The sequence below is a fragment of the Coenobita brevimanus genome, chromosome 94, assembly GCF_032717465.1.
Source record: "Coenobita brevimanus isolate Jiangsu-jjx chromosome 94, ASM3271746v2, whole genome shotgun sequence".
NCBI lineage: Eukaryota > Metazoa > Arthropoda > Malacostraca > Decapoda > Coenobitidae > Coenobita > Coenobita brevimanus.
Window position 1 is genome coordinate 12,916,352 of NC_137047.1, and position 18,175 is coordinate 12,934,526.

The 18,175-nt window shown below is 42.9% G+C and overlaps 1 protein-coding gene across 1 annotated transcript in view; it reads left to right on the top strand.

The window, feature by feature from the left end:
- The window catches only part of LOC145413006 (uncharacterized), a 479,615-nt gene that overhangs the window by 361,072 nt on the left and 100,368 nt on the right, over nucleotides 1-18,175 (top strand). The window contains exons 2-4 of the mRNA XM_080282827.1: nucleotides 435-601; nucleotides 17,329-17,429; nucleotides 17,740-17,829. Of these exons, the coding sequence (XP_080138953.1) occupies nucleotides 435-601; nucleotides 17,329-17,429; nucleotides 17,740-17,829 (358 nt within the window). The remainder of the gene's footprint in view (nucleotides 1-434; nucleotides 602-17,328; nucleotides 17,430-17,739; nucleotides 17,830-18,175) is intronic.

The following is an 18,175-nucleotide window of genomic DNA, read 5'->3' on the forward strand; positions in this document are numbered from 1 at the left end:
AGAATGCAAGACAGAAGTAGTTACTCGTAGAAAGAAGTATTTACCACATATTGAGGCTTTTTTTTTTTTTTTTTTTTTTTTTTAACATAATGCAGTGTCGTCTCGATTTTATGTATTTTCACAGTAAAATGAACTTCAGCATATGGGTATTTTATTTTTTCTATTATATGAACAACACAGTGCATAGTGGTATCAAAGCCAGTTAAGTTTTAAGCATATCGAGTAGCCTATCCTTTTTTTCATACGATCTTATCCCCATGGCTAAATTAAACCCCCACCACTCGTCCCGTGATATACAGAACGGCTGAGAAAATGTGATAGTTAGCTAATTTAGTAGCCATTTTTGTATCGTTCTTCCAGCTAACTTGGCAAAGAAGATGCAGTTGTTAATAAGTAAGCTAGTCAAGTAATCCTGTTGTATCTCGTCCCCACAGTTCATCCCGTGAACAGCGGAACATGGCGGAGAAGATGCGCCGGGACAAGTTGAACAACCACATCAACGAGCTGGCCGGGATCGTGCCCATGGGTTCAGGGGCCACCAAGCGCATCGACAAGACCTCAGTGCTCCGCCTTGCTGCTAACTACCTCCGTCTTCAGAAGTGTAAGAGACTGATTTTTTTTTTCCTTTCGACTCTTCCTTCTTTTTTTATTCTTGTGCTACTTGCTCCGCTTTGATGCCAACTAGAAGTGTGGATGAATGTATTATTTATTTATTTTTATTTTTTATTTATTTTTACCATTGTACACTGTTTTTTTTCTTTTCTTATCTCTCTTGTTCCGCTTTGCTGCAAACTCTCTCTGTCGTTAGAAGTGTGATTTTTTTGTTTTTTCACTTCTCTATTTCCCCCCCCCCCATATACCTCACGTGCTTCGCCTTGCTGCTATCTCCGTCTTCAGAGGTGTGAGTGGTTGTTTAATACGGTATTTCATTTTTTTTTTTTTTTTTGCTAATTTACATCTTACTCCTCGTTTTTTTTTTTTTTTTTTTTTTTTTTTTTTTTTTTTCAGGGAGACTTTTAACTGTATCTGTATCCATCTTCAAAAATTTCATTTGTAGTTAAATTTTTGTCTCACATTCCCGCTTTTGTCTTACTTGTTTTGCCCCTCCCTCCCACACATTTTATCTTCGCCTAATGTCATTCGCATCTTTTTATTTCACATTACTCATTTCTTTTTCTGCACATTTCTCCCTTCCTCTCAATCTGTTTATGTATGTATATATGTGTTAATGTATCTTACTCTGCCAATATCTATATTATTATGCAGCGTATTCTGAGTCCCGACTTCTCGGGCACAGGTACGGTGCACCCTTGGGTTCTTAGTTCTCGACCGGGTCAGTCACAGACAAGGAAGGAAAGTCCAAACACCACGGGTCAAAAGGCACACTTATATATTAACAGTCGACAATTACATACGCATAATCTGTGAGCAAAACTATGGAATATACAATAACCAAAATAGCTCTTACAATAAATCCATTCCATCTAGTTCAGTAAGCTTGACCTTTACACAATATTCTACCTTTCCTGATATAGAGTAATTTTCACAGTGTTACAGGTATGGTTCACCGATACACCAGACGCACTAGGTCTCGAGTATATGACAAGGACAGTCAAGTATATCTCAGTATATCAGACGCGTGACATGGACGGCAGTGAATACGCAAGCCCTTATGTATATACGGTTGCATAACCTAGACGATTTCCTATGCTAGTTATATGCATCCGCCTGACAAGGACGATACCCTAGCCATCCTTATGCTATGTGCGCGTTACAGAGGACGAGAGGATATAGCACTTAAGATCTATCCGCGTGTAGGGGCTCAAGGGGGGGAGAGGGGGATGGTAATATCGGGTTTCCGACGGGGCTGGTGGCCAGGGGTCTAGGATTTGGGGTTTGGGGTGGCGGGGCAGCACCGGGGGGGGGGGTCACACTTGGGGCGAACCCATGGCCTGGCGCCACGCACTCCGCGCGTAAGGTTATGGACACAAGAGTTCACATTTGCACTTGGGGGGGGGGGGAACACTGGGGAAGCTAAAAAGGGGGTACACTGAAGTGGGGAGGGGAAAAGGGGCTAGTCCACTGGGGTGGGACTCACAAACACTAGGGGGGGAACACAACCTCAGAGTCTCTTACACAAGCGGAGAGGAGGACACGGGTCTCGGGTGGCAGAAGGTCCTATGCCAGGAGCCTAGGTGGCGGCCGAGCGTCGGGGGCGGGCTGTCCGGAGTGTAGTACAGAGGTAGGTCATCTTTGGGGTCGCCACGAGTCCTGGAGGAGTTGGTGGGTGGCGTGGTGGGCGGCTCCCTTGCCATGGAGGCCTGGCAGGAAGCGGGGCTCTCTGGGCTAGGGCCGAAGAGGGCCAAGAGGTGCGCCGCTCAGGGCTGGCCCTTAGTCATTGTCAGGGTCCTGGGGACAGACCTGGGGTGGCCCGGGCCTATGGCCGGCTGCGGGGAGGGTGGCGCCCAGGCTGAGCAGCTGTCACATCCAGCAGGAGCGGCCATCAGGGAAGAACTGCGGCCATCTGCGCAGGGGTAGGTCCGGCAGCTGCAGCAGGCATCAGGAGCGGCCCGTCGGCTCCTGGGGCTGTGGTCTCTTATGCAGGAGGAGGCCGTCAGGACTGGACTGCGGCCTCTTGCCCTGGCGGAGTCTGGCAGCAACTGGGAAGGGTGGGGCTGCAGGGACAGGGCACCAGGCCTCGGAGACGACTCACCCGGTCTGGTCTTTGGCAGGGTACCAGCAGGGGAGCAAATCCCACCCACTTGGAGAGAAAGGCAGGGAGAGGGGTGCCTCGCTCTGCCACAGGAGAGGTGGGTGGAGCAAGATGCGCTGCCCTCTGTAGGAGCTCGGGGACTCTCGGAGGGAGGGGGGCCGAGGGCCGGCTCTCCTACTTGGCAGGCTTGGGAGGCCCTGCGGACACTCCGGTCTGGGGTGTGCGTGTGAGGTCTGACGCTTCCTCTGCCAGGCAGCGCTGTTGGTCACTGCCTGTGCTCCCACTGAGGACAGGGGTTGAGGGGGAGTCTGAGGGGACTCCACTTGACACCACAGACCCTGGCAGCAGGAAGAGGGCACCTGGCGGACTCTCTTGGCAATAGCCACAGCTCCAGCAGAGACTTCACTCCTGGAGCAGAGTCTGGAACACCTGTCCTGGCGACATTGAGAGGCAGAGGCCTGGTGGGCATTCTTGGCCTAAGCCGCAGCTCCAGCGGAGTCTGTCCTCCTTCCGTCGGGGTTGGGGCAGCACTGGGGAACAACCGACGGTCAGTTCCGAGTTGCACCTCCTGCGGAGTGTACCCCGGGGCCTGCCTTCCTCCTGGGGAGTACCAGCGAAAGTTGTCTGAAAAGTTCTCCATACAGTTTATTAAAAGCCATGAAAGCTTATTGTGTTTTTGCGTTCAGCACATTTTTGTCATGGTCCATGTGTAGAGGTTAGCCTAATCAGTTGGTGTTCGTCTGCAGCTTTAATAACACTTAACCCAAAAGCGCAAAAAAAGTATCCCTCCTAAACTGCACACAAGGGTTAATGAAGAGTCCCTTAATCCCTTGAGTGAGATTTTGATCAAGTTTTGAAGGACCTCTGATAGGTCCCAGTCACACTGGAGGTATGACTTATCGTAAACCAACCACGACCTGCAAGTCATGGGTGGTTTTGGTGAGGTGTACGACTGGTCTTCATAAGTCTCGGTCTAGCCGCAGGCCACCATGGTGACCAAAAAATCGTCGCAAGATTTTCTGTGCTGCACGAAAAACCTCCCCGTGACCACTGATGTTGTGGCACAGAAGCCGCCCAGTGGGCGGCTGGACTGCGTCTGGCCGGCTTACGGACCGCGACTGGTTGGCGACACCTGATTTTTAAGAGGTGGTTGGCATACGGATAGAGGTTGGTCGCTTTGTGTGGTGGCCATCCGCACTCCCTCAAAGCGACGACTGGACTGCGGCGGCCACCGTCCACAAGCCTCCTGTCCTGGGTGGTGTTTGAAGTCCGGCTGCTGTCCAGCCAGCGATTGGTCGAACGACAGGTGGTGGGCTGGACCGAGACCAGCTGCCGGCCAATCCGCGGCTGGTGTTGCTCTAGTGGTGGCCTAGAGGTCGTGGTCTAAACTGCGACAGGGTGCGGACCGGCCACCGTTTGTCGGCAGCCTGCCGATGACTGGCCTGCCACCCGTCAGTGTCTTGACCTGTGTGTACCTGGCCATGGTTGCTGTTCGGCCGCCCACTGGACGACCACCGATAGCCGATCGGTGGCACGACTGCTCGGAGACCTCCGTGGTCAGGGACTGGTTTTGCGATTTTCAGGTTTGTGACGAGTCATACCTGCAGTGTGACTGGGGCAATAGTGAATGGATTGAGAGAGAGACAGAGAGACAGACAGACAGAATTATTACACATCTGATGAGATTAATGAACTCACGGGCTTTGGTTTAATAAATATTTACTAGATTTTTTTTTTTAACATGTCAGACTCTGGGGAATGGCTTCAGGGCTTATTCCCAAGTCCCAGTAGTCCTCCTTGGAGCCCAGTAGTCCTCCTTGGGGCCCAGTAGTCCTCCTACATCTCCGATTGCCACCACTTCGGTGCTGACACCCTCTGTCCATATTGAATACATGCTAGGGCTGTCTCATACAGGACTGGTGTACAGGTATTAGCAGGGGTACTTTTATGACATGTCGGCAAGTCATCTAGTAGATCAGAAGAATCTGCTTTGTATGAAACTCAAATCCTTAAACTGTTCCCTGCCCCAGCCTGGATTCAAACGTGGGTTCATTAGGACTGTAAGCCACCTCACTGCTGATTCTGACACTGCCTTCCCCAAAGGTACTATTTATCTTGAAATTGAAGGTTGAAAGAGAGAGAGAGAGAGTTTATCATGGCTATTTTCCCCCTAAGGTAAATATAATTTCAGAAGGAATTTGATAACAAGAAAAGATGTCATGGTGGAGAATAGGTTTCATTATGAATATTTGTATGAGTGAGAGAACTACTGAGAGGTAGCTGTAGTGCTTGTATAACAGAGAGGTCACATTACTTGTACAGTACAATGAGTCCTTGATAAACGAAAAACCGAAGTACGAATTTTCGATGTTACGAAAGCGATGAATATAGGACAAATTCCACAGTACGAAAGTATCTGTCTCAATAATGTGAAAAACAATACGAAAGGAAATACGAAAAATTCATAATGGGCACAGTGCACAGCGCTGCACTCATGTGCGGCGAGGAAACAAATGACCCCTCTCTGGTAAACAATTTTTCGCGTGCTTCTCAGTTGAGTCCACGGTTTCGGGACAACTCGCCGTCAGGTCAGTTTGCCCTCAGGACGATTCCCCGTCACCTATTTACATATCAATTAATTTAGCAAGTATATTAGTTTTTGAGTTATATGAGTCCTAAAGGTGATGGTTGTTTATTCTTTTTATAATAAATGTAAAATATGGCATCAGAGTTGTAGATGGTATTAACAGAAAAAAATATAAATACTGTACTGTATATTGAAACGTGAATCAGGTGACGTATGATGTTTCACTTCATTGCTTAACATAAGTATGGTACATATGAGACATTGGCATTTATATAAATGCCTATTAACCTCAAGTGAACGATTGACATACTCAAATTATACTAAAATCTTCATAAAATCTTCATATTACATCTACATTCTCGGCCGATCATTCAGTCTCAAAGTACGGTATCCAAAAATTACAATAAAAATTACTGAAGACAGCTATGGGAGACACTAGATTATAATTCAAAGTCGACTACAGTGAGGCAGAAGCAAGTTAATTAATGACTACAACTGTAAATTATAAATAATATCCAAAGCCTATGCTACTGAATGAACATAGACCTTGATAGTTCCCTGTGAAATTAGTTATTATAGTAATAATCAGTTAATATTAAGTAAATTTATGGGTGGGTGACCGCCTGGGAACACCAGATGCTGTTGGCATCCCTACGTGTCAAGTGGGGTTGGTGGAGGATTAGTGCCCCTCCCTGTAAAACAATTAACTCTAAGCCCTTGGCCACCCCGTTTGGGATACATGGCGTCTGGCAATGAATGAATGAATGATGATGGAATGACAGGGAATCTTCTTGGATGCTAATGGTCCTGACAGGGAATCATCCATGTTTTGACAGGGAATAGTCTGACGGCGAGTTGACTTCGCAGTGAATTGTCCCAGAACCAATTCCACGTCCGTCCTCACAGTGAAGATATTTTTGCAGCTCTGCATCTTTTCATACTGTTTAGGCATGCCTCCCAAGTGCCTTGCATCATTTCCAGCACCGTGGGAGCCTGATGCAAAGAAGCAGCAGCACCATACTCTAACTCTGGAGAGGGAATTGGAAATTATAAGATGCCATGAGGAGGGGCAGGGAGTCTCAGAGATTGGGCGTGCCTAAGGCCTTGCAGCTTCGACTGTTGGGACAGTGACCAAGAAAAAGGATATGCACAAGAAAATGGCCACCTCGTTTTCTACATCTACATGTATTACTTACTTCTGCATGTATTACTTACTTCAAAATAGGAGGGGTAATGTTTAGGTGGTGGGTCCAAGGGGGTCCTGGGACGCATCCCCCCATTTCTGTGTATATTTCAATGGGGAAAATCGTTCCGATATACGAAATTTTGAATTACGAAAGGTTTTTTCGGCCCCTATTCCTTTCGTTTATTGAGGACTCACTGTATTACTGATTGCTGGCATTGAAGCACTTCTTCCTTACAAATTCACTTTACATTGTACACCTTAATACAGTACTGTATTATCTTACTCTTCTTAATAATTTTTAATACTGATGTGATTTATATCATTAAGAAGTTTGTCGGGGAGTGAAAGATAAAAATGGTAGATTACTAGTGGAGAAGGGAGAAAAAGTGAGCAGATGGAGAGAACACTTTAAGGAACTGTTGAACATAGAGAATGAAAGTAATGCGAGTATAAGTGGCATGGGAATGGCAGGGAGATGGGGGGATGTGAGAAGAGAGGAAGAAATCAGTAGGATGGAAGTTGCGGAAGCAACGAAGAAAGTCAAATTGGGGAAAGCCCCAGAAATTGATGGAGTGTGTGGTGAAATGCTGTAGCATGGGGGAGAGATAGTAGTAGAATGGATGTGGAAGATGTGCAGATTGGCCTGGGAGGAGGAATGGAAGTCAGGTATAATTATTCCCTTGTACAAAGGAAAAGGGGAAAAGGAAGTGTGTGGAAATCATAGGGGCATTTGTCTTCTTAGTGTAATAAGAAAAGTATATGGTACGATACTTATTGACAGAGTTAGGGAAATAATAGAGGAATTAGTTCTAGAAGAACAGGGGGGTTTTAGGGAGAGGTTGTGTAGATCAGATATTCATTCTTAGATCTTAGTGGAAAAGTTTGTAGAGAAGGAAAAGATGTTGTATGCGGCCTTCATGGATTTGGAGAAAGCATATGACAGGATGGATAGATAAGGATTGTGGAAAGTATTAAGAATATAATGGAGTAGATAGCAAGTTGTTGAATGCTGTGAAGAGTATGTATGAGGGTGCTAAGGCTGCAGTGCATGTGAATAGTGAACAGAGTGAATTTTTTTACTTGAAGGTTAGATTGAAACAAGGATGTGTCATGTCTCCATGGTTGTTCAACATGTATATGGATGGGGTTATAAAAGAGATACAAGGTAAGGCAGTGGATGTTGGAGTGGCCCTAATGAGAGAGGACGGTGTTTGGAAACTCCCTGTGCTGTTGTTTGCAGATGATACTGTGTTGTTAAGTGAAGACGAATGGGAGCTGCAAGGCTTGTGGATGAGTTTGGGAGAGTGTGTAAGAATGGAATCTGAAGGTGAATGTAGAGAAGAGTAAAGTTATGGTCTTCAAGAGAAGTGAAGACAGTGAATGCACAGTGAGATTGAGTGAGGAGGAAATGGAAAATGTGAGTGCTTTTAAGTACTTGGGTAGTGTGATGAGTAAGGATGGAAGTTTGGAGGGTGAACTGTTTGAAAGGGTACAACAAGGAAAAAAGGTTGCTGGTTCCTTGAAAGCAGTGATAAGAAACAGGGAAGTGAGCATGGAAGTGAAAAAGTTACAACATGACAGTATTGTGATACCAACTCTAATGTATAGAAGTGAAGCTTGGACCTTGTTGGAGGGACACAAGTCAAGAGTGAGAGCAGTGGAAATGAGTTATTTGAGTGGAGTCTGTGGAGTCACATGGAGAAACAGGCTGGCAGATGAGGATGTGTGTAGACATTATATAGACATTAGATAGGCACTGTTATATATCTCATAACACAATGTACAGGATGTAGTGTCTGCTGGGGACATACACAGTTTCTCACTAGGAATGTCAATCCACATAATGTATGTCCACAATCTTGTTGTCCCAGACCATCAAGAATTCTTAACACATGATGTATCTCAAACAATCTTTTTGTAGTCAGGACGACCAAGAATTTCATGACATATTCAACAACTTGGAGTAACCAGCCCTAGTTGGTTAGTCCACGTGAATCTGCCAGACTCTGCATCACACACACACATCCTTTCCAAGCTGTATATAATGTCAGAGAGATTCCCTTCAGATCAGAAGGGGTTGGAGAGAAGGCCCATTAATACAAGGGTCAGAGATCAGAGAAAAAGGAGAGAGGGGCCAGAGAGAAGGCCCAACGCTAGGGTCATCAGGCTCCATTATGCTGTAACTCAATATTGATATAATTGTTCAGTAAATTCTCTGTAACCCAAGATTAACTCACCTCGTTGACACTACGTCTCACGACTTTATTCTGACAGTGCTTGACGATCCACAGTCGACTTCCCTATCTCCCTACAAGTACTTACGACCACGCTATTGAGATGTGATAGAGCATTGTGGTGTGGTTGTGGATGTGATAGGAAGCATTAGGAGAAACACATTGAGGTGGTTTTTCCATGTGGAGAGGATAGGGAGTGAGAGACTGATGAGGAGACTGTATGTGAGTGAGGTGGAGGGGGGGGAGAAGGAGAGGGAGGCCAAGGATGAGATGGAGGGATGGAGTGGAGAGGTATATGAGAGAGGGGGTGTGTGAGCTGGGAGCAGGGTAGTGAAATGACAAGGGACAGGGCAACATGGAGGCGATTTGTTTGTGGCCACCCCTTACTTGATTAAGACGTTTGGCAATTGATACAGGAGGCTATGAAGGTACAGGTACAGTACAGCTGTCATGTGTGTGTGTGTGTGTGTGTGTGTGTGTGTGTGTGTGTGTGTGTGTGTGTGTGTGTGTGTGCATGCCTAATTGTTCTTACCTAATTGTATCTTTACAGGAATGAGTCAAGCTCGTACTGTCCCTTGTCTTAAACCATTTTTATTGTACATATCCTTAAATTTATGAATTGTTTTGGCACACACTGTTTCATTTGGTAGTGCATTCCACTGAACAATTGCCCTATTTGGGAAACTAAATTTCCTTATGTCGTTATCGCCTCTCTTTTTATGCTGTTTTTTGCAGTGTCCTCTTGCTGATGCGTCCCCATAGGTTATGTAATCATTTATGTCTATTTTCTCCTTCCCTGATATGCATTTATATAGCATAATCGTGTCTCCTCTTTTCCTTCTCTCCTGTAGTGTAGGAAGATTCAATTTTTCTAGTCTTTCTTCATAGCTTAGATCCTTTAAGCTTGATACCCATCTTGTAGCGGCCCTTTAAGCTTTTTCTATCTTATCTATATGTTTTTTGAGATGAGGACTTCAGACTACTGATGCATATTCCAGGGTTGGTCTGATGAATGATGTTATTATCTTTCTTAGGATGTGTTCATTTATGTATGTGAATGCTATTCTCATATTTGCAAGCAGTGTATACATGTTCCGTACCTTCTCACTGATGTGGTCAGCTGGAGATAGTCTATTATCAATAATCACACCTAGGTCCTTCTTTTTTTCTGATGTGTGTAGGGCTTTACTTCCTAACTTATAATCCCAAATAGGTCTTATTCTGCTTTTACCAAATTTGATTACATAACACTTGTCCACATTGAATTCCATTTGCCATGTAATGCCCCATTCATGAAGTTTATTTAATTCTTCTTGTAGCTCTTTACAAAAGTCTGTGTTAGTAATTCTCCTTAGTATTTTTGCATCATCAGGAAACATATTTGGATAGCTTTCATTTCCTATGTGACTGTCTGTCTCATTTATATACACTAAAAACATAATTGGTGCCAGCACTGAGCCCTGTGGAACTCTGCTAGTCACTTCTCTCCATGATGAGTAATATCCCCTTACTACTGTTCTCATTTCTCTTTTTTTGAGAAAATCTTGCATCCAACAATACAGTTTGCCTCGGACTCCTCCTTGATGGTACAGTTTCCACAAGAGTCTTTGGTGCAGTACTATGTCAAATGCTTTCTTGAAATCTAAATAGATACTGTCCACCCATCCTTCTCTGTTCTGTAATGTTTCTGTTACTTTATCATAGTAGCTCAACAAATTAGTAACACATGATTTTCCCTCTCTGAAACCAAACTGTCTTCCTGTTATCATATTGTATTCTTCTAGATGATTTACCCAAACTTTTCTTATAAGCTTTTCTAATACCTTGCATACAACACTGGTTAGTGATAGTAGTCGGTAGTTGAGTGGATTTTGTCTATTCCCTTTCTTGAATAAGGGAACAGTGTTTGCTTCCAAATATCAGGTAGTTTACCTTGTCCCAAGGATTCCTTGAAAATTAAAGATAATGGTTTACTAAACTCCTTTGCACATTCATGTAGCACCCGATATGAAATTTCATCAGGACCATTTGCTTTTCCTTCATTTAATTTACCTAACTCCTCCTGTATTTCTTTTTCTGATATTTGTATATCTGGTAGTATGTACGGGCATGCATATTCCATATAATCCCTCTCAAAATTATTTCCTTTTGTAAAAACTGATTAGAAATTCGTATTTAGTGCTTCACAAATATCCTTCTCTTGTGTGTAGGTGATCCCGTCATCTGTACTGGATTGAATTTTTATCTTTTACTTTGGTTTTGCTTCGGATGTAGCTGTAAAATAGCTTCGGTTGATCACTACTTTTATTTACGATGTCCTCCTCAATCTGTTTTTGGGCTTCCCTCCTTGTTCTTGTATAATCGTTTCTTGCCCATTTGTAGTTGTTATATGCCCTTTCACTGTTGTGTCTTCTGTATATGTTCCACAACAAATCTCTTTTTTCTTTCGATTTTTTACATTCTGTATTAAACCACTTCTTTATTTTCTCTTCTGCTTCTTTGAGCTGTGGGATGTACTTCTGGACTCCTATTTCATAAAGTTCACAGATTTTTCTATATATAATATTGAAATCTTTTCCTCGAAGACAAGTGTTGGATGCAAGAGTATGGAGAGTGTGGGGGAATGGAGTCTCGGACCATCACTTAGTGATGGCCAAGGTAAAGCTGCAAAGAAAATGGTTGAGGAGACGAAGGGGAAGACAGGAGGAACCAGCTCCTGTGAGAAGAGTTGAGAATTTACGAGATAGTGAGAAAATGGCAGAGTATAAGAGCATAGTGGAAGAAAGATTGGGAAGGTATGAGCTAGAGGAGATGGAAGGGGTGGAAGACATATGTAAGATATTTACGGAAGAGATAGGCTTAGCGTGTGAGGTGGTTTGTGGAGTGAGGAGGAAATGCAAGGGTGTGCAAGGGACAGCATAGTGGAATGATGAGGTGAAACGAGCTGTGGAACAAAAGAAGAAGGCATATAGTGAATGGTTAGCGAGCAGAAGTAGGGGAGAAGATGAGAGAGAGAAGAGAGAGGTATATGTGAGCAGGAGAAGGGAGGTGAAGAGACTGGTGAAGGAGAGTAAGAAGAAAGTGGATGAAGAGTTTGGGAGGAATCTGAGTGTGAAATGGAGGGAGAGTAAGAAATTGTTTTGGAAGGAGGTAAAGAAAGTAAGGCAGTGTGAAAAGGGAAATAGTAGGGGAGTGAAAGATAGGAATATTAGGTTGTTGGTGGAGAAGAGAGAGAAATTAAGGAGATGGAAGGAGCACTTTGAGGATTTGTTGAATGTAGAGAGTGACAGCAGTGTGAGTATAAGTGGTTGGGGAATGGCAGGGAGAAGAAGAGATGAGAGATGGGAAGAAGAGATCAGTAGGACAGTAGTGGAAGCAGTGAAGAAGATCAAGTTGGAAGGCCCCAGGAATTGATGGAGTGTGTGGTGAAATGCTGAGGTATGGGGGTCAGATTGTTGTGGAGTGGATATGGAAGTTGTGCAGATTGGCTTGGGAAGAGGGAAGGGTTCCAGGGGACTGGAAATCAGGTATAATTGTTCCTTTATACAAAGGAAAAGGGAAGAGAGAAGTATGTGGTAACCATAGGGGTATTTGCCTTCTTAGTTTGACTGGTAAAATGTATGGTAGAATACTCATTGATAGGGTTAGGCATATGACAGAGGAGCTAGTTGGAGAAGAACAAGGGGGATTTAGGAAGGGAAAAGGGTGTGTAGATCAGATATTTGTTGTAAGATGTTTCGTGGAGAAGTATCTAGAGAAGGGATGGAAAGTGTATGCTGCCTTGATGGACTTGGAGAAAGCTTATGACAGAATAGATAGGCAAGGTATGTGGAAGGTATTAAGAATATATGGAGTGGATGGGAAATTGTTGAACGCTGTGAAGAGTATGCACGAAGGAGCTAGGGCTACGGTGTGAGTGGATGGTGAGCTGAGTGAATTCTTTGATCTCCATGTGGGACTGAAACAGGGTTGTGTGATGTCTCCATGGCTATTTAATATATACATGGATGGGGTTGTAAAGGAGGTGTAAGGTAGGGCAGTGGATGTAGGGGTGGCTCTAATGAATAAGGGTGAGATTTGGAAGATTCCGGTGTTGCTATTTGCTGATGATAAAGTATTGTTGAGTGAAGATGAATGGGAGTTGCAAGGTTTGGTGAATGAATTTGGGACAGTGTGTAGGAGGAGGAAGTTGAAAGTTAATGTAAACAAAAGTAAAGTTATGGTGTTTGAGAGGAATGAAGTCACAGAATGTACAGTGAGGTTGGATGGTGAGGATATGGAGAGTGTGAGTGCATTCAAGTACTTGAGTAGTGTGATGAGTAAGGATGGAACTCTGGGGGATGAAGTGCATGAAAGGGTACAGCAGGGAAGGAAGGTTGTTGGTTTACTGAAAGCAGTGATGAGAAATAGGGAGGTGAGTATGGAAGTTAAGAAGTCACTACAGTGATAGTATTGTGATCCCTACCCTGACGTATGGAAGCAAGGCGTGGACCTTGCAAGAGGGGAACAAGTCAAGAGTGAGAGCATTGGAAATGAGTTACTTGAGAGGAGCATGTGGAGTGACATGGAGGGACAGGTTGATGAATGAAGAAGTGAAGGAACGTTGTGGGGTGGATGTGGATGTGGTTGAGAAGATTAGGAGAAATACACTGAGGTGGTTTGGACATGTGGAGAGAATGGAGAATGAAAGACTGACTAAGAGGGTGTATGTAGGTGAGGTGGAGGGAGGGATAGGGAGGAGTAGACCGAGGATGAAGTGGAGGGATGGAGTTGAGAGGTATATGAGGGAGGGGGGGTTGAGTTGGGGGGAGGGTAGTCAAATGGTGGGTGACAGAGTGACTTGGAGGCGTTTTGTCTGCGGTCACCTTTGTGGGATTAGGGCGTCGGGCTATAGATAGATTGATAGATAGATTTCTAAGAAGTATTTCTTTAGGTCATGATAGTTGCCCTTTTTGTAGTTAAGGCTCTTTTTGTAACTTTCATTACTACTAACTATGTCATATGCAATCCTGAAGTTGTAATTTAATACCGTGTGGTCACTTTTGGCAAATGGAGGGTGATACATTATATTATCAATATCATTTTCTTGCCTAGTAAATATGAGATCTAGTACTGATGGTATGTGCTTTCTTTTACATGTTGTGTTAGGAAAAACTCCTGCACAAGGTCCAGGAGCTTTTGGCCCCGACAGCTTTCCTGACTTTTATATCTAGAGTATTCCAATTTATATTTGTATTGAAATCTCCAGTTAGTATAATTCTTTCAGATTTCTCCTCCATTCTATGTAGTAATGCTCTTAAACTTTGCATTGTTTTTGCTGCCAGGTCTTCATATTTGCTGCATTGTTTTCTCTGTCAGGTCTTCATATTCGCCTTTTTCCCTAATGTTTGATCTGGGTGGCATATATAAATTTGCCACATTTACCTTCCCTTCAGACATACTAATCTCTACTGCAGTTCTACCTGTGAGGGTACATCTAGTTCTATTTCCTTGACTTGCAGATTTTTCTTTGTTAAAATTATAATTCCTCCTCCATTTTTTAAGTTCCTATCTCTTCTCCATATATTGCTAGGTTTAGGGTATCGTTTGATATCCTTGGTGTTAATTTTGTTTCAGTTAGGCAAACAATATGTGGTTCCTTTTCTTTGATATAATCGTTCATCTCTAGTAATTTAGATACCATTCCATCTATATTAGAGTACATCAATTAATCATCTTGTTTACATACTTGTCCTGACTTGGGTATACTACCTTTCTCCTTTTTATTCCCTCCTGTTTATGTACCACTTTTGAACCTGCAATCTAATTACTTTGTAAAAAAAATGTGTTCTTCTCTTCCACTGATCTTCCCTCATTCTTTGTTCTTGCCTCCTCCCTCGTCTCTTTTAGTAATCGAAGTTCCTCTTGCATTACACATCTTTTTATCCATACATTTTTGAAGTCCTCTTTTTTCCATAAGATTCTTTGCATTTTTCAGTATTTCCTCCACAGTGTTTACACTCTGGAAGGTTACTTTCAGGGGTCTTGATTTATTTCTCTCATATTTCCCTAGACTTTGTGTTCCTCTATGCCTTTACTACTCATTTCCTCTGACACTTCCTTCAATATGTTCATTACATTTGCTATCTCTTTTTTTTGTCTCGAAATCTTGTTTTTTATTTCTTCCTCCTCTGTTCCAGTGATTACTATAGATTTGTTGATGTCTACTGAATCTTTTGCCAATTTTGAATTGTTTTGGATTATTTTCTTTGCTTCCTTTTTAATGCTTTTTTCTTCAACTCATGTTTCTAAGTCTTTCTTTACTTTCACCATTTCAGCATATGTGGTTTCCACATCATTTTTGTAGCTTTGCATTGCTTCATATACCTGGGTTATCTTCTCATTATTACTGCTATGATCTATCAGAGTGCTTGCCTACCTTACTGTCTCTGTATCATTTCTGAACTCTTCCATAATACTCTCATGGTTGACAACTGTGCTTGCCATTTCACTAATCTTCCTGCTAAGTGTACCCACCTCAGCTGATAATTCATCTGTTATTGTGTCTTTCTTATAAACTCTTTTACTAAATTTTCATTTTCTTCCTTCTGCATGTGCAACTGTTTTTTAATTTCATCTATTTCACTCTGAAGCCTTCTCTAGTCTGTAAACTCGTTCCACCAGCTTATTATGCGTCTCCATTTCCACCAGTTCCTGGTGGAAATCATCATCCTACTTTCTACCTTTGTCCCTTAACTCCTTCCAAAGTTGATTTGCTAAAGATGGTGGTCATCTTCTGGTACTAACAGAAAGCTTCTACTTACAGTTTTGCATTCCTCTTCGTCGCAGTCTAAACAGCCAACACTGAAACAGCTGATTTGCTTGTTTCGGCACTGCTGCCTACTAGTGATGTGTCGTTTGTGAACGATCTGGCTCATAGAGCTGGCTCTTTTAAGTGAACGATGTAAGCCGGCTCCGGTTTGGGAGCCATTTACTTTTTTCTTTATTTTCTTGGTAAATTAGTAAAAGAGAGCATGGTGGGATGGTCACTTGTGTTAAATACAACCCAGAAACACCGTTTCTCAGTCACTACTAAAAACCAAGCAGAGTGAGAAATCTGTTTGTTGTTAAAGATATCCTATGTCAGTAACCCTCAACTGCGCATGTGGGGTTTAGTCACAAGGAACCATCACAGAATTGCCAGATTGGGCATTACAAGAGCAATGTCCTCCTTGTGGCCTTTGAGTTGAAATATGCTGTATGTGCATGGGTAATTTGATTTCACCAACTGTAAATGCTGAATATGCCTAATCTTACTGGCATTGAGAATGTTTCAAGATGTTTAAAGAGAAAAATATATTTGTGGAATTCACCTTTTTGTGACTGCATCCTTTGTTTTTGTTTTTGTTTTGTTTTTTAATGTAAGGTGCAGTATTGCTAAATTTGGGCAAATTTTTTAAAAAGGCAATATGGTACTAAATAAGGAGCCATTTGGGAGCCAGAAGAGCCAATTCTCTTGACTGAACTGAGCCAAATTTGTTGTACTGTGTTACTGGAACAAACACTTTTACTTAGAACACTATTTAGTTGGCCCTAGTACTGACCTTGACTCATATAAAGATACTTTTTTAGGTATAGCCATTTGAGGGCTGAGATTGACCCTGGTGCGGAGCTATGCCAGCCACGTCCTGTCACTGCTGCGTCTAATGTGTGTGCGTGTGTGTGTGTGTGTGTTTTCAAGGGGGAGGGGGCTGTCCACATAAAAGTCTTTTAAACCGGATGGAGTCAAAGGCTGTTTGTCTCATCAACTCCACTCCTGTTAATGACTCCCCTCAACCTGTCTCTCCCTGTTTGCCACTCTTGCATCTTAAACTCGTCACTGTTCTTACTTCAGTGATTACCACTCCTCTGAACATTCTGTGTGCAACCCTCCTCCACGCATGTAGTGCCTGTCTGGCAGTGTACACTCACCCCTTTTCTACCCAGCTCTCTAATACAAGAGTTAACTGTTACTTGCAATCATTCATGTATGCAGGTCTGCTCTTGAATTTTCCTCCTCAGTCTGCACTGTATTTCCTCGGCATATGACCTCCAGTTTTTTAAATGCATTGTGTGCAGGCGACTTGAAATTAACAAATTTTGAATTGTTTTTTTTTTTTCTTTTTTCTTGGAGGGAATGAATTTGCAGGCTCCTTGCCTTTGGTCCTTTCTTTTATGCATAAAAAAAAGGTAATAATCATTCATTAAGGCAGAGGTTTACAGTCTCCTAAGAAGCTGTCAGCACTATGGATGTAAATGAGACCTGTATTGATTGTTTGACCAAAAGTGATACAGACACAGTCTACATAACTTCCCAGGCCCAGGAAGGAAGGACTGCTGAATACAGCCATAATTCTTTTCTTGCTGTTTGATTTTCGAGCCTGTCATTCTGGTGGACTCTATTTCTTCCCGTCCCTGTTCATCCAGCAGTACAGGTGGGAACCTGGATATAAACAGCCTATTGTACTGTGGGTTTTATTTAAAGGGAAAAGTGGGACTTAACTAAATACTGTAATCTGATCCTTCCTCCTTATTGTCCGTCTTGCATTCGAGAAGCATAAATCTAACACTTCTTCCTCTTTTGCCACAGTCCTGCGTGAGGATGACAGTAGTGCCAACACAAGCAACTGCAGCAGGGGGCAGGGAGTGGGGCAAGCCCTTGGGGGCGGCATCGTTCAGAGTCTAGCAGAGGTCAGTTAAGGTCTCTAATTTAAATTAAAGGACATAGAAGTGAAGAGCTGTTATCATTCAGTTTTAAATTAACACTTAAGAGATATTGTTGATGTTCCAGAGAATAGAAAGGAATTTTGCCAGAAATTGCAATTGTTTTTGTGTCAAGTAATTTTGGCATCACACAAAAATCTTAAAAATGTTTTGCATGGTGCTGCATTTTTTTTTTTTTCTTTTTTCTACCACCACCACAGTATATGTCAGATAATTAAGAACAGTACTTTGATCATTTCCACTACCAGTACAGTAACTGACTGCATCTTTACATCAGGCTGTTGGTGGGTTCCTTTTGGTAGTGACTTCAACTGGCAAGGTTGTGTACATTACAGAAGCAGTTGACCAGTTCTTCGGCCACAGTCAGGTAAGTGTATTTTATGGACAGAAAAGATGAATAGAAACTACCAGATGAATATATTTATATAGGTGTTCAAGTTGAGCAAAGAGACAATCAGGTAACAAAGGAAGAATCAAGGGAGCAGAGGAACAGTCAGAAGAGGAATGATGAAAATTGAATCAAGCTTTCAAAGTGAGGCAAGGATTCCAGTGGCCTGAACGATGTGGGTGATGATTATGTGGCCCCTTTCACAGGAGAATGTGTTACTTGCATATTTGTAGTTAATCTTTCTTTGTTTCTGAATCTTACCTTTTCTCCTCTTTGGGTGGGAAAAGGATTTTGGTGGTTTGAATGATGTTGGGGGATGATTGTG